This window comes from Stomoxys calcitrans, chromosome 1, assembly GCF_963082655.1.
Source record: "Stomoxys calcitrans chromosome 1, idStoCalc2.1, whole genome shotgun sequence".
NCBI lineage: Eukaryota > Metazoa > Arthropoda > Insecta > Diptera > Muscidae > Stomoxys > Stomoxys calcitrans.
Window position 1 is genome coordinate 259,795,192 of NC_081552.1, and position 16,364 is coordinate 259,811,555.

At 40.7% G+C, this 16,364-nt stretch overlaps 1 protein-coding gene across 1 annotated transcript; it reads right to left on the minus strand.

Annotated features, from left to right (window-relative positions):
• Window positions 1-2,542: 2,542 nt before the first annotated feature.
• Window positions 2,543-14,781, minus strand: LOC106091083 (uncharacterized). Its single transcript, XM_013257503.2, has 7 exons — window positions 12,298-14,781; window positions 10,676-12,201; window positions 10,296-10,616; window positions 3,509-3,684; window positions 3,281-3,438; window positions 3,061-3,219; window positions 2,543-2,963 (listed from the first exon to the last, which is right to left on the minus strand). Exons 1-7 carry the CDS (start codon window positions 14,704-14,706, stop codon window positions 2,730-2,732), a joined length of 4,983 nt encoding a protein of 1,660 aa, XP_013112957.2. The 5' UTR covers window positions 14,707-14,781; the 3' UTR covers window positions 2,543-2,729.
• Between the last annotated feature and the right edge of the window lie 1,583 nt (window positions 14,782-16,364).

A 16,364-nucleotide genomic window follows, 5' to 3' on the forward strand; every position in this document is an offset into this window, starting at 1 on the left:
TCGGATTGATGTTTAATTCTTTGGTAGAATTTCCTAACTCCATTCTGACTCCTGTACATCTCGATTCGCTCACACCCACGACTTTCCATTTTCTTCTCTTCTGCGGAATAGAAGTTTCTCCTCTCTCCTTTTCTTCCGATAGCTCTCCTTCATCTGGTTGCTACTGATTGCAGGGTTGCTCTATATGACGCATTCTTGGCTTCAGTAGCATCTCGACACTCTTGGTCGTACTATGGGTTTCTTGGAGGAGGGCCTTACCCCTTAGAAGTATTATAACATCGTATGCGTAGCAGATGGGTTCAAATCCATCCTCAGTCAGCATTCGTAAGTATTTGATCTTGTCGAAATCATCTTATTAAGGAAATGTGGTGCGTTAAATTGTCCCACCTTCGTCTTCCTCGTGAACAGGCATATTTCATTGAGACCTCTGGGTCTAGCCCACTCATATGCCATATGCAAGACCCTTTCGGCCCTGCTGCATAGTTCTTTCGGATCCTTACGCCCACTCATATGCCATATGCAAGACCCTTTCGGCCCTGCTGCATAGCTCGTTCGGATCCTTACCCCTTAGAAATATTATAACATAGTCTGCGTAGCAGACGGGTTCAAATCCCTCCCATCCGTAATTGGTCATTTATGATGGTCACCTATAGGAGTGGCGATAAAATGGCCCACTGTGGCGTGCCCTGTGCCACTTTCTCCCTTATATTTATGCCATGGGACACACATTTCATCCACCTGTTCCTTAGCATATGGGTTACCCAGTCTCTAAGGACCGGGTCCACCCGGTACTGGTCTAAGGACTGGATCAGTGTGTCGGTCCGCAGATTGTTAAAAGCCCCCTTGATGTCAATGCATACCGCCAGAGTGTACATTTTGGCATCGAAGGATTCTTCTATTTTTTGCACATCCTCGTGCAGGGCAGTCGCCACCGACCTTCCCTTGACATAGGCATGCTGTTTGTATTTAAGCAGTTCGCTGGATGTCCTACTCTTTATCATGGTGTCCACCAGAAAGATTTTTTAGTACTGTAAAAAACGACGTTTACAGACATAAAAACAAAGGATCCTCATTTTCTGATGGAGTGGATCGACATGAAAATTTAGAGGGTTAGAGGATCTGTGATCTGGCAATTTGCCCCACTGCGTGTAATGATGAACTTGGTGCTTCTTACTTACCACTGTCTGGCCAATTTTCTTATATGTAGTCAACAAGGTTTCTCTGTATGCAGCCCCAAGAGCTATCGGGAAGTGATTTATAGACCTTGCTTCGATTCTGAATTTGACACAACATGGGCGAATGAATTTTCAAGGCTGGCGAATGTGAAAAGTATTTTTTTTCTTCTAAAGGGTGATTTTTTTGAGGTTAGGATTTTCATGCATTAGTATTTGACAGATCACGTGGGATTTCAGACATGGTGTCAAAGAGAAAGATGCTCAGTATGCTTTGACATTTCATCATGAATAGACTTACTAACGAGCAACGCTTGCAAATCATTGAATTTTATTACCAAAATCAGTGTTCGGTTCGAAATGTGTTCATTCACCGTAACGTTGCGTCCAACAGCATCTTTGAAAAAATACGGTCCAATGATTCCACCAGCGTACAAACCACACCAAACAGTGCATTTTTCGGGATGCATGGGCAGTTCTTGAACGGCTTCTGGTTGCTCTTCACTCCAAATGCGGCAATTTTGCTTATTTACGTAGCCATTCAACCAGAAATGAGCCTCATCGCTGAACAAAATTTGTCAAAATTTGAACACATTTCGAGCCGAACACTGATTTTGGTAATAAAATTCAATGATTTGCAAGCGTTGCTCGTTAGTAAGTCTATTCATGATGAAATGTCAAAGCATACTGAGCATCTTTCTCTTTGACACCATGTCTGAAATCCCACGTGATCTGTCAAATACTAATGCATGAAAATCCTAACCTCAAAAAAATCACCCTTTAGTTGTTGGTCGAAATTATTACGCCATAGACTCTTCGATTTAACAGTTGGCTTAATTTCGCTGTCAGAGCAAGAATAGGTAGAGGTTCCAAGTGAAGATCATGCTGATGTTCTGAGATATCTCCAACGCCTTGAGTACTTTTCCGACCAGGCATGGGAGATGTTGTTGTAAGCACATTTTCATGTGGAAGTAGCGATCCTCGTCAAGCTCCTGTAGGTGAGCTAGCTCGTTCGGGTCCAAAAGACCGGGCGCCGCGGTAACAAGGTGGCCATTGGTTATTTAAAGGGGCCAATAACTCGCCTTGTCATATCGATTATCGTAGGCACTCAGTATTTGTGCAAGAGCCGGTCCGCTCGATACCGCTGATTGTCCGCGACCGCAGTTACAGCTACTCCGGATGGAGCGCCCGGTAGCTCGCAGCTTAGCTTCTCGTGACAGCAATGACCACACAGATCGGACCTCAATGTTCCAGCTGGTGTGGTACTCACAGCTATCCCGTGCCGGGGCCATGGGAGATATTTCACTGCTGCCTCATTAAAAATTTATTTTTTTCATGTTTTCAAATATTTGGTTTAATTAAACAAATCAAACAAAAAGTTGATTTTTGATTTGCTCTCTTATAATCGCATATGTAATTTTGCAATAAACAATAGAATAAAAACAATACATATCTAACAACATCAAAATCACATAAAATCCACTTTTTTGACAATGGCCCTGTGATATGGACTCTGCACATGTAAAACATTTAGAATGAAAAAAATAAAACAACTACTCATGTACGCATTTTTACAATGACGCCATTGGCCAAACGTACAATTCGATTAAAATCAGTCTTTGAATGGGCACGCCAAAATTTGCACCTATGCCACATAACAGCTGGATAATTGGGACTCGAAATGCCATGAAAGAGTCGAGCCACATTGCGACCAGTAAAGTTATTTTCCGGATACATATTAATCAGAGCTATAACATCCGATTCAATATCACCATCTGAAACTTTTGACTCCTAGAACAATAGAAAATTATTAGTTTCACAATACGGCAAGGTCGGCGGAATCGTCTACGCCTTTGTCAACCGGAATAAGGGTGATTGTTTTTCTTACCTCTATCTCTAGTTTCAAATCCTTGGGATAATCATTGCGGAAGTAATCACGTATTATGGCCTTCAATTGATCTGACCTATCGTGAGAAAAGTTTTCGCTACAGCAAGGCACATGACTGTTATATGCCACCGAAGACAAGCCTTGAAAAACATATTGCAGCTAAAAGAAAAAAAAAATGTGTTATTCGATTTGTTGTTACTTTCTCTTGAAGACTTCTCACCTGAATTAATTGAGTTTTCTCTTGTTTCACACAACGATTATACAGAATATCTAGGGCATCATCAATTTCCTCAATTGTAAAATCTCCTGGAGCCTTTATACGAAATCCCAATTCATAAAAACTGACTGTTATGGGGGACCTTTTTGGATAGCCATTTACTAAAGATGTAGTTAAGGATATGTTGGTTAAAAAAAAAAAACTCGGAACAATTTAAATTAAAGCAAATACCTTGAACCCATTCCAAGTTTTTCAGCTGATACTTTACTACTCCACTATTCCATCCTATGGCAGCTGATATGTCCACCACAGAGAACTCTATGATGTTTGCATCTTCCTTAAAGGTACCATTTTTAATTTCCAGTGCTATAGCCATAGCTAATGGGGGACATTCTTTGGCCGCATGTCTGTATAAAAAAAAAAAACAAAAAGAATAAAATATTTGTCCATGTCCGTCCTTCTTTCGAATGCACGCTAACTTTCGAAGGAGCAAAGCTAGCTTCACCAAGTATAAGTTAATTAATTAATGAAATGCACAAATTGGAGGCAATTTTAGATATGTATATGGACAAAAAATCCATCGCTACAACAAAAACATGCATTAGAAAAAAGACACTGCTAGTGGGACAAAGTTTCAAGCTTGGTTAGTTTTGTATTCACTTAATACAGGTACTAGTCGAACTGGGCCCGCTCCGCTGCGCCTTCTTTAACTCTCTTATATCTTTTCAGGGTGGGGACACTTCGCTCTGAATGAGGATATCGAATTCGTGCCATTGTAGCCTATGACGCTAAACACGTTCGAATCCTCGCGGGAACATCGGACAAAGCGGTGTTTATCCCCTCTTAATGTTGGCGACATTTGTGAGGTACAATGCCATGCATGATCATTTAAAAAAATTTCGCACTGCGGGATGCCGTTCGGACTCGGCTATGAAAAAACGTCCCTTATCATTGAGTTTAAACTTGAATCGGAAAGCACTTATTGGTGTGTGAAAATCTGCCCCTTCTCGGTTCCAGTTGGTAATGTCCTCATTAGGGGAGGGATGGCGCCTCAGACATTTCGACTCAAATATGGATATCGTGCTGCACTTCCAAATCCCTTTAATTTGACCCCCCATAGTGCAATGACCGGTAAGTATACGTTTGGAGGGTGTTTTGGGGCTGGGGCGGCCACCGGTACTTTTCTCTGAAAAAAGATATCAAACTCGTTCTTTTTTTTCCCAACGGAAATGAAGTTCAGTTAAGGGGGTGCTTTATGGCGTACCCCAAAACAGTTGGCTCCAAAATTGTACATCAAATTCGTTTTCTACTCTCAAATACCTTTCATTTGAGTTCCATATTGTCATAATGGGTCAAATAACCCATTTGACGTATCTTTAAGAGGAAAAGCGCCACCTAGACTTGAACGCACATTTTAATATCATATTCGTAATCTACTCCCTAATACCTTCCATTTGAGTCCCATATAGCCATGGTCGGCTAATATGCCCATTTGGAGGTATTCGGGGGTGGGCGACCTCCCATTACTTGGACCTAATGTTTTATGACATATTTGAGTCCCATATTGACATGAACTTTGAGCTGGGTACTTGGACCCAAATTCTAATACCATATTCGTTTTCTGATCTCCAATACCTTTCATTTGATACTCTTATTGTGCCCATCGGACCACTTTCGGATGTGGGAGGTGTTTTTGGAGTAAAGGGGAGAGTCCACGTCTACCCGATATCTAAAAATTATATAGCCTATGTTTCCGTCCAGACAAACGTACGCAATCTATGAAAGAAAATTTAAGAAAATCGTTTCAGCTAAGTATCATACAGTCATAATGGGTCTAATGGCGTTTTTGGGGGTTGCGTGACCCCCTATACTTCGATCTGATTTTGTATGCCACATTCGAAATCTACTCCCGAATACCTTTCATTTGAGCCCCATATTGAAATGAACGTCCAATATGTCTGTTTGGGGTTGGGGCAGCCCGATGGGTACTTACTCAAATTTTAATACCATATTCATATTCTACTCTCCAATACCTTTCATTTAATACCTATATTGTCCCAATCGGTCCACTTCCAATACCCAAAAATTATATAGCCTATGTTTTCTTCCAGACCAACCTACACAATATGCGAACATTTTGAGAAAATCGGTTCTGCCGTTTTTGAGTCTATACGAAACAAACAAAGCGAGTTCCACATATCCGTGATTGGCTAATGTGCCCATTTTGGGCGTTTTTGTGGGGGGTGGGGTGACCCCCTATACTTCGAAATTAATTTGTATGCCAGATTCGCTATCTACTTCCGCATACTTTTCATTTGATACCCATAACGTCCTTATCGGTCCACTTTTGATTTTGGGTGGTGTTTTTGGAGAAACGGTGGAGGGTCCGCCCCTTCCTTTATCATTAAATTATAAAGTCTATCCCCACTTACTGACCATATTCGTAATCAACTCCCGAATACCTTTCATTTGAGTCCCATATTGTCTTGATCGTCAAATAAACATATTTTAAGGGGTTTTGGGGCTGGGGCGGCCCCCCTGGTACTTGGACCCAACTTTTATTATGAAATTCGTACTTTACTCTCGAATAACTTTTATTTGAATCCCATAATGTTCCGATGGGTCCACTTTTTTTTTGGTTTGTACTTTTGGGGTAAGGGGGAGGGTCCGCCCCCTCCCGATATCAAAAAATTATATAGTCTATGTTTCCTTCCAGACCAACCTACACAATCAGTGAAAATTTCAAGGTATTCAGTTCAGCTGTTGTTTTTGAGTCTATACGGAACAAACAAACAAACACAAATTGAATTTTATGTGTATATAAGATCAAAGAGCGTAAGAAAGAAGAAGAGCTGGCGTTAGAGTTTAGTACGGGATGACGAGTGACAAATTTTAAAGACACAACATGTTTGAATTGCTTACGATATTTCGTTTTTCCTTTATTCCAACTTTCGGTTGCAAAGAAACAAAGCAAAATACGAAAAAATGTTCGAACGAATGCCCGAATCAAAACAGAATAACCCGAAAATGCTGCAACCCTCAATGTGAATCCAATTGGAATACAATAAAAATGTTGTGTCTTTAACGCGAGTTATTTTACGGTACGGGGTGACAAAGCAGAAACCCTCTCTTGTATTAGATCTTATACTCTTTCACATAAGATATGCGTTAGCATCTTTTCAAGATAAATACGATACAACCTACCAATGTATTAACGACAACGGTAAAAAGGAAGAGAGGATGCGTCTCAGTCGGAGAGTATCTCAAAACCCACTAGCACAACAAACAACACATCATCTGAATGCATGGTACAACAAATAAAGAGAATGTTAAAAGTAAGCGAAGAAAGACTTGTCACACACATCAATAGAGAAAATAGAGTCAAAAGTACTTAGGATAGTTGAGCGACAAATGCAGCGAATTGAAGAGAGTCTCAGAGACAGAAACGGATTTAAGAAAATTAAAGATCATGAAAGAGGAATGAAAACTATTGAGAATACGGGTTGAACGACAAGATAATAATATCATGCGATTTGCGTATAAACGGATTACCATCAGTGTTGCGGATTTTGGTAGGTTCCTATACCAAAATTGGTACGTTTTTATATCCTTTGTATTGGGTTGCCCAAAAAGTAATTGTCGGTAATATATTGGGTTGCCCAAAAAGTAATTGCGGATTTTTTAAAAGAAAGTAAATGAATTTTTAATAAAACTTAGAATGAACTTTAATCAAATATACTTTTTTTACACTTTTTTTCTAAAGCAAGCTAAAAGTAACAGCTGATAACTGACAGAAGAAAGAATGCAATTACAGAGTCACAAGCTGTGAAAAAATTTGTCAACGCCGACTATATGAAAAATCCGCAATTACTTTTTGGACAACCCAATAGTAGTAATATAGTCGGCGTTGAAAAATTTTTTCAATGGCTTGTGACTCTGTAATTGCATTCTTTCTTCTGTCAGTTATCAGCTGTTACTTGCTTTAGAAAAAAAGTGCGCGAAATTTTGTTTACATTTGTTTGTTTGGCGTCAATTTTAATATGGGTACCACATGTATTGAAAGAAATTCATTTAACAAACCGAATCAACGCTTGTGATATGCACCTTAAACGCAATGATTTCGATCCGTTTTTAAAACGAATCATAACTGGAGATGAAAAATTGATTGTTTACAACAACATTAGTCGAAAACGATCATGGTCCAAGCATGGTGAACCAGCTCAAACCACTTCAAAGGCTGATATCCACCAAAAGAAGGTTATGCTGTCTGTTTGGTGGGATTGGAAGGGTATGGTATATTTTTAGCTGCTTCCAGGAACCAAACAATTAATTCGGATGTTTACTGTCAACAATTGGACAAATTGAATACAGCATACAGGCATCCCAATAGGTTGGTAGGCTGACCTCATATTTTTGTAGGCTTTACTAACATATAAATACCAAATCAATTACTGAAAAAAAATCGTCGAATATAACTTAAAATTAGTTCACTTCTTGTCGCCACTGTGTATTCGTTTATACTGCAGAATAAAACCATGGATGTCGAGTGGTCTTATACTGTTACAAGGGACCTCACTGTTTTAAATCTCAGAGAAAAAGTTCTGATCTCTGAGAATTGATAAAGTTTTAATATTGACTATAGCTGCTACGAGTCAGAGAACTGCATGAGATTCAAAATTTGGCACTCAATATCCATTTTGACCAAAGGAATTGTCTGTGTCGCATGCCACATAAAAACAAAACTAGAAACACACGCACAAATACAATAGATGCGCGAACGTTTTAGTAATCGTTCAGTGGATGTGATTTTCAAATTGGTTGACGGACATTGATGAGTGCCATATAAAGCCGAAGCAAGCAGAGGAATGAGGAAGTTTTGTTGAGCTGCATAGATATACTCCGTTTTTTTTTTTGCACTTGTTTTTTATTTTTGGATCAGAATTTCTTTTATCAGTGACGCACGCGCTGTCTGTCTTCGTCTGTTAAAAAATGACTGACTTCCATTTTTTATACCCTCCACCATAGTATCGGGGCATACTAATTTCGTTATTCTGTTTGTAACACCTCGAAATATGCGTCTGAGACCCCATAAAGTATATATATTCTTGATCATCATGTCATTTAAGTCGATTTAGCCATGTCCGTCTGTCGAAAGCACGCTAAATTTCGAAGCAGTAAAGCTAGGAGCATGAAATTTTGCACAAATACTTTTTAGTAGTGTAGTTCGGTTGGGATTGTAAATGGGCCAAATCGGTCCATGTTTTGATATAGCTGTCATATAAACCGAGTTTGGGTCTTGACTTCTTGAGCCTCTAGAGGGCACAATTCTCGTAAGCGTTAACAACGATTGCTAGTATAAGGTGTGAGCTTGCAATTCGTAAGCGTTAACAACGATTGCTGGTATAAGGTGTGAGTTAGCAATTCGTAAGCGTTAACAACGATTGCTGGTATAAGGTGTGAGCTTGCAATTCGTTGCAGGTCTACCATGTGCACTTATTTTTAAGGTGTCTTGCTGCGGTTCTCAGGTACGAGTATCAAGCGATCACTTCCAAAATTCGTAAATTATTGGTAAGAAATGGGGCTTTTGTCCGTTCAATGCCTTCAAGCGGAAAATAGGGCTATATGGCACCAAAATACAAATCTCGTCGGATCTGGTCCATTTTCAGATGTTGAGGGGTCCATGCAACTTACTGTTACGGGGAAAATGAACAGTAAATGCGCATTTACATATGTTCTCAATCGGGGCAAAATCCGATTTTTAAGCATTCGAGGAGCACTCTTCCAAAAGATACGTCTTGATGACATAACCCCTCCCGACGGAGGAATCGTCTACGACTCTTAGAGTAGCTCATCTGTGATCGTGACCTTCTTCTAGAAGATTCGCGGAAGATAGTTTGGCGACCAAAAATGTTTGCAGATATTGCTCGAATAAACGATGCGTGTTTTTTTTTGTATTTATGCAGAACGGTGATGTCCTTCAATGAAAAAATAATCTGATAAAAATTTTACTATATTCAGACCAAACTATCAAAAAGGGGAAAAGGGATTCTTGAAAAAAGTATTCTTGAGAAAAAGGATTCTTAAAAAAATGGTAAAATTACCCTTTTAGTTGCACAACGAAAATGCAGAAGAATTTTGATGTACCGGGAGTGCGTCGACATTGTTCCCGATGCCTGGCAAACTGATGCCTCTATTGAATTCAGAACAGGATTCGAGTAAGGGAGTATCTCTCTTAACTTACCAGTACTCAAGACAATAGAGGCGTTAACCGTCCCGAGACCAAAGACTTCTTTGCACGCCTTCAAAGCACATATTAACCGATGACTCAAACAGGTCAAACCACGATATAGAACAGTGTTCGTGCCTCTTGATGTATTAAAGGATTCCAAAACTAGAGCCTCGGGCACAGGATGGCTATAAGCACCACAGGGGTTGGAATTGTGAGCTCTGATTTGTGTGGTGTTCATCGTCATAACGATAAGCTCATCTGGAAGCTGCAGGTTGCGGATAGTGGACAGTCGGCGATATCGAGTGGTCTCAGTGAGGAGTCGGGCGACACCGTCCCTTACCTAAGTACTGAGTACCTATGATACTCGATATGACGATATGTTATTGGTGTCTTTAAATAACCAATGGACACCATGTTTCCGTGGCGATAAGGCCTTTGGCCGGGAACGAGCTTGCTCCACACACAAATGTTGCTACGACAACAACAACACTAGAGATTGGCATCTACCCAATAAATTCCCACACATTGGATCGCTATTCAGTAAATTCCCCCTCATTTAGCCTTTGGTAATAGTTGTGGATAATAACACTAATTTGAATATTAAAATTAATTTTCAAAAAAAAATTGATTTACTGTTTTTGTTACTTTGCAGTAAAAGGAAAAACTTGACTCAGGCATTTTTTTGAAGTCGTTAGAAAACTGTTATATATACCTGAAATTTTCAGCCAAGGTACCGATACTTGTCTTCCAGCCCTTTAATTTTATGCCATCGATAAACTTTTGACTTACTTGAGGTACTTGGGTCCACCGTATGAAATAATTTTCGCCTTTATATAGGCAGAACTGAGAACATTCATGCACCAACGATTGTCAAGCTCCATATAACATAGCAATGTGGATATGTTCTCCGATGGTATGTCCAAAGCTTCCACAGTTTGTTCGATAGAAAATCCAATTTCATGACCCGGACAGACATGATGACGCGGTTTTGAAATGGTACCATCAATTTCGCCATGCATATTGCCAAAATTGGAGGCATCAACATCAGCCAGTTGATGACTATTGTTAGATGGCTTTGATGTGGTTGCAATAGGTTTAACATGGACACCACTGAAAAAGAGAATTTTTTGTAATATGGACACTTGACAGACCACAATCGACATACATACTCTTTCAAATTTTTATCGCACGAACAGGGCACAAAAATTCGTTGCAAAAGTTTTCGTATGACATGACGATCTAAGGAATTTGCATAGATGTGACGTCTTAGCTCATTTGTGTCACTTCCATTGGCATCGAGGAACAAGTGGCAGTGTGATATTTGATTGTCGCGTCCAGCACGACCCACCTCTTGGACGTAGCTTTCGAAATTGCGTGGCATATTGTAGTGAATGACGGCTCGAATGTCGGGCTTGTTAATGCCCATGCCGAAAGCAATGGTGGCCACAACAATGCGCAATTCATTCTTCATAAATGCATTTTGTATGGTGCGGCGCCTTGAAGCATTCATGCCAGCGTGATACGGTTCGGCATGCCAGTTCACACGTTTTCGTTTCTTTTTATCATTTTCTGGTTGCATGGCTTTGCGATCTTGCAAGCAGGTACGCAAAAAAGCTGCCACACGCTCACATTCATCTCGCCGTGTGCAATACACTATGATCGAATGACAACTTTCAAATCGTTTACTTAGAAGTAACTGCAGTAGAGCAGTGTCTTTGTTTTCATCCTTCGATACGGAAAGTATTAAATTATCCGGAAGTGGAATATCGCTGATGATGCCTCGCTCTCCATCGGGAATACCGAGATGATTGATTATACTCAAGCGGGTGGGCAAGGTGGCAGTGGCCGTCAAACCCAAAACACATTTTACACCCAAATTCTTCTTCAGCACTTTGCAAATCATTAGGTAACTGGGACGGAAGTTATGGCTCCACTGCGAAACACAATGGGCCTCATCGATACAAGCGAATGCTATGGGTGGTAGTTGGCGCAGGATTGAACCGAAGCCGGTGGATCGTTCACCAGACACAACGGCTTCGGGGGATACTAACAAGACATCAATTTCACCATCAGCTATCAACTGCATTATTTTAATCCTTTGCTGAGGCGTCTGATTAGTGTGCAAACAGTGGGCCCTCAAGAAATGTGGAACGCCTGTAACCTGATCTTCCATTAAGGATACCAGCGGTGATATAACCAATGTAATAGCTTTTCTTTGCCGCGAGTATATATAAGCGGGGAGTTGATAACACAACGATTTTCCGCTGCCGGTTGACAAAGTGACCAGCGTGGACATTCCAGAAAGAATACGCATAACCGCACGATCTTGTCCTTTGCGGAAATTTGTATGGCCGAACATTCTTAAAACTTCCAAGACTTCCGGTGTGGCTTCTATGACGGTACCATCCGCATTAAGATCGTAAAGTGGCTCCACCCCTCCAAACTTGGACGGAGCATTGCCTGAAGAAGTTGTGTCATTGACATCTAAACCAGCTGCCTTTAAAAATGCTTCAGGTATCTTGTGGCCCACATAATTTTTAATAGGTGATTTTTCATTAGCTTTTGCAGCTGAATCTACATCAAAAGTGTCGAGCTCTTCGTCGGTTTCCATAAGAATATCTTCCGCACCTTGATGGTCACCTTGCTCGTTTTCATCATCATCACTTGAACATTGATTAGCAGGAACATTATTGGGCTTAAAAACGTAAAAATAGATTAAAAAAAGAACAAAAGATAAAATGGAGCTAAGCTGTTAAAAGATGAAAATGGATATTAAAGAGCAAGAACCCACCTCTTCATTGTCATCTTCACTGTCTTCTTTGTGTTGATCAGTCCGATAAATTGCGGCATTAGCTGCCTGCGGCAGTTTTGATATATTTCTACTATGCGCAGCCAACGCCGACTGACTGGCCATCTGTTCGGACTCTTCCAATGTGGGAAAAGGTGATGGGTCTTCTTCCAACTGTGCTGTCAAAGGCAACAATGAATCGCCCTTTACTTTGCAATTTTGTGCAAAATGTCCAGTTTGACCGCACGTGAAACATTTTAAGGTACCACCATCACAGCCACGCATATCCATATCGGGCCCAGTTAAAGCTGCAACACGTTTTTTATCCTTCCATAACTTTTTCTTGTATTTGGAGTAATTAACCGTTTTTTTCCCCCGCACAAAGGTCTTTTTCTGTATATTGATGGTAACAAAGTTCTCATTCAGTTTGCCGCTGGCAATTTTCTCTTCCAATTTACGCTTGGCAGCAGCCCTTTTCTCTTCAGCTGCAGTTACAGGAATTGGCTTTGCGGTGGCACCTCCAATGGAAACTATTTTGTTGATATATTGTTGGGCCAAGTGATCTGCTTTGTCGAGATCAGTTTGTTTAATGCGTGGTACAGATGTTATATCACCTCTTTCTAGTGCCAGTACATATTTCAAATCTTCTGGGTCTAGAGGCACCTCTTCCGGTTCTTCGGCACCATCGACAGACTCCTTTAATTTCGATGCATTTCTCCCTGAAACCCTTTGAATCTTTGCGGCAACCTTGGTTTTACTACTGTCTGAATTCTTGGGAGAAGGTTTTTTGGCCTTTCTAGTAGTCCGGCTTTTAGCAGTAGACTTCTTTGTTTCCACCTTAACATCTGTGTCTTCAGGACCTAACGAAGCTTCTTCTTTATCGTCCAAGACGGTTTCTTTGATTTTTGTTTCAGATTTCTTAGACGTCGTTGTTGCGTTTGGTTTTTTTGCAGTCCTTCGTTTAGTTACAGCACGTTTTCTTTGCGTTTTTTGTGGTTGCTCATAGTCTGCATCCTCATCCGAACCTGCATCAGCGTAAATATCTTCTTCTTCAGTATCTTCTAATGCATTTGGCGGTTTCAGGTTCTCTTCCGTTTTTAAAGGCTGTGAAGTTTGTTCAGATGCGATGTCTTTATTTTGTTCCTTGGGAGATGTCGAAGAGACTACTCTTCTTCGTTTCACTATATGACGATATTCTTGAGATTCGTTTTCTTCCTCACTATCACCCACCATGGAATCTGAGTCTGAATCTTTCATTTTGGTTTGCCTTTTCTTTGATTTTGTGGTCACTTCGTTTGAGGGTTTGATAGTGGGATTTTCTGACGTAAGCCCAGATGACGTATCTATTTCTGGATTAAACTCTGTACCTTTGGAGTCATCTCTTCTGAGTTCGACACTTGTTTGCAGCTTAGTTATATCTATGTTGGACAATCCGTATGTGCTCTTGCGGGGAGGAGTGGATTGAGCTTTTTGGCTGTGATCAATAACTTTTTTAACGCTATTAGAGGGTCTCGGTTCTAGACCAATCTGCACTGCATTTCTCTCGAGCCAACCCTCATCAACTTGTGTTTTAACCATATCGCTTGATTTGTCAACAGCTAGAAGTGGATTGGCATTTATGGTTGCTGCCGCTTGTTGTTCCTTTGCCTTTTGCAACAGTATGGTTTCCAAATCCGGCAAAATTTCTTTGGTTGTAATCAAGGAATTGCTTAAAGAGCTTTGAGTGCCCCTTAAAGAATTTTCCAAGCTAGACTTTGAAACAGATTTTCGTGGATTTCTTTTGGAAAAAGATGAATTGTTGAAAAGCTTTTCATTGAAGTTTGGTTTAAGACTTCGGCGCGTTGCTTCATCTTCCTTTTTCACTTTTGCGCTTGGTTTCATGGACACTTTAGTGCCCCATGCATTTTTATTCAAATCAATTTCTTCCACAGCTTCGAATTCTTTTAAAACTCGATTTTCGTTACTATTTGGAACATTAGTAGTGCTGAAAACAGATGCATCTTCTGGCAACTGATGAACATTGGAAAAAGCCACTGAGTGGTCATTCGGTTTGAACGTGTTTGCCAAATCTTCCTGAGCTGCAACCAAACTGCTTATATCTATTGGCAACTTGGGCCCTCCATTAATACTGTCCTCGGTTAGACTGATATCTAGATCGCCCTCCCTCTGTGATAGTTGTGACATTTCCAGAACATCAAAACCATCATCGGATAACACATCATTTAGAGTATCTTCAAGGAACGTAGTTTTAAGTTTATAGTACATTTTGTAAGAGTCCCTTATATCCTGGGAAGCCTCCCGTATATCATACTTGGAAGGGACCCGTCCATGTTTTTTCTTAAAGTCTTTTTCCCACAGCTTTACTCTTAGCTTATATTTCTGGTACTTTTGTTTAAACACGGGATCTTCCATAACTGTAGAGCATGCAATTTAAACCAATTATTCGTTTTCTTTGTAATGTCGAAGAAATTGCACTGCAAACACGTCATGAGTTTCGCGCTTTTTTTTGTTTTGGTCTTATTTTTATTTATTAATTGACAGCAGATGAGATTTCGGAGCTATCAATTTCAAATGAGTGTCAATTTTCAATTTTCAACTAAAGAACAAGGTCGAATTTTAGTAGTTCAATTTTGCTTTTGGAATCGTCGCGGAAGTTTGTTGTTGCTTCCATACCAAAGCACTTTTTTTTTATCTGCACTTATTGTTTTCTCAATTTAATTTATTTTTTTACAAATAATTAAAGAACAACAACGATTAAAAATATCAGAATAAAGTTAACATATCAGTTTGAGCAGCCGTATTTTATTTTAGTTCTATTCATAAGGTACCGGGCGCGTCCACACATTGGAATGCCCCACACGGTGTAGCTGTTACTGCAGTCGCGGATAATCAGCGGTATCGTAGGACGAGTCTAGCCGCCTCCTTGGTCAAGACACGACCAAAGCATCAAACAGAAGACCAATTCGCATGAACCAACATACGACACCACGCCAACGCATACGCCATCTCAGATGGTGTCGGAAACCAACCAGAAAGCTATCCAGCGGTCGGAGGCTCTGGGCTAACCAGGCAGGGTGCGCTTGATCTCGATGCGTCGAGTGAGAATACCCTGTCAAATAAGCGCGAGGGACGTTACGCAGAGGAAGTGGTGCTCATCAAGCTCAACTGGAGAACGCTTCTTCATCACGAGATGATTTTTCCAAGCATTGAAAAGAAGTTGAGCATACTGTACCCATTCCTTCTCTGTGGGCGATCGATGAGTGGCTGTTTCGTCGCCCATGACGCATTCGGATAGCGATGTCAGGAATGTTGAAACTCACATCAGTGTTCGAACCGAAGACGGCAGATGGCTTGGCTCGTCTGACCTGACAAAGGGCCCACCGTTCAGTGGCGCTCATGCGGTGGCCAATGGTCCAAGACCAGTCGCAGTAACATCTACTTTCCCTGCCCGGAGGGAAAGATCAACCGAGGAGAATCCGCCGGCGAGGAAGAGACAGTAAGAGGTTCCTGGAGGAGTGTTGGTTTTGGACAGTGACTACACATTAGCTCCCGATTAAATGTTTTTAGTCGGAGCTGCTGGCGAAGCAGGAAGCTAAAAGTTGTGCAGATTAATCTGCACTATTCCGTGGCTGCCTCGAGCGAACTTCTACTTGCACTCTCTAACTTCTCGGTAGACATTGCTTTGGTTACATCTTTCCTTACATTGCTTTGATTACATCTTATCTTACATCGTGAGAAATGTGGTCTCTAGGTTGAGCAATGCGAAGTACACCATTTTTACTCCGTCTACTAGTCTACAAAGTGAGTACATGTGTTGTACGAAAGATCTTAAATCTTATCCTTGACTCTTATTACAGCAGTGGCGATCTAACGACGGTAAAATTGGAGAGAAGGAACGCCTAGGAATTAGGGAGTCACACTTCTAGATGTGTACAGAGCATTGGATGTTATCCTGAGTCAGAATCGGTGGTTTTTCAGAACTGCTTTCAGTTTGAGCTGGGTTCCAGGCCATCAAGGGGTGGAGGATGGTGGATTCCTACTTTGACGAATATGCTGACTCGAAGTAGGCT

Coding starts and splice junctions, on each gene's coding strand:
- LOC106091083 (XM_013257503.2), bottom strand. CDS start 14,706: ATGGAAGATCCCGTGTTTAAACAAAAGTACCAGAAATATAAGCTAAGA. Junction 12,202..12,297: donor GTGAAGATGACAATGAAGAG/GTGGGTTCTTGC, acceptor TACGTTTTTAAG/CCCAATAATGTTCCTGCTAA. Junction 10,617..10,675: donor TGCGATAAAAATTTGAAAGA/GTATGTATGTCG, acceptor TCTCTTTTTCAG/TGGTGTCCATGTTAAACCTA.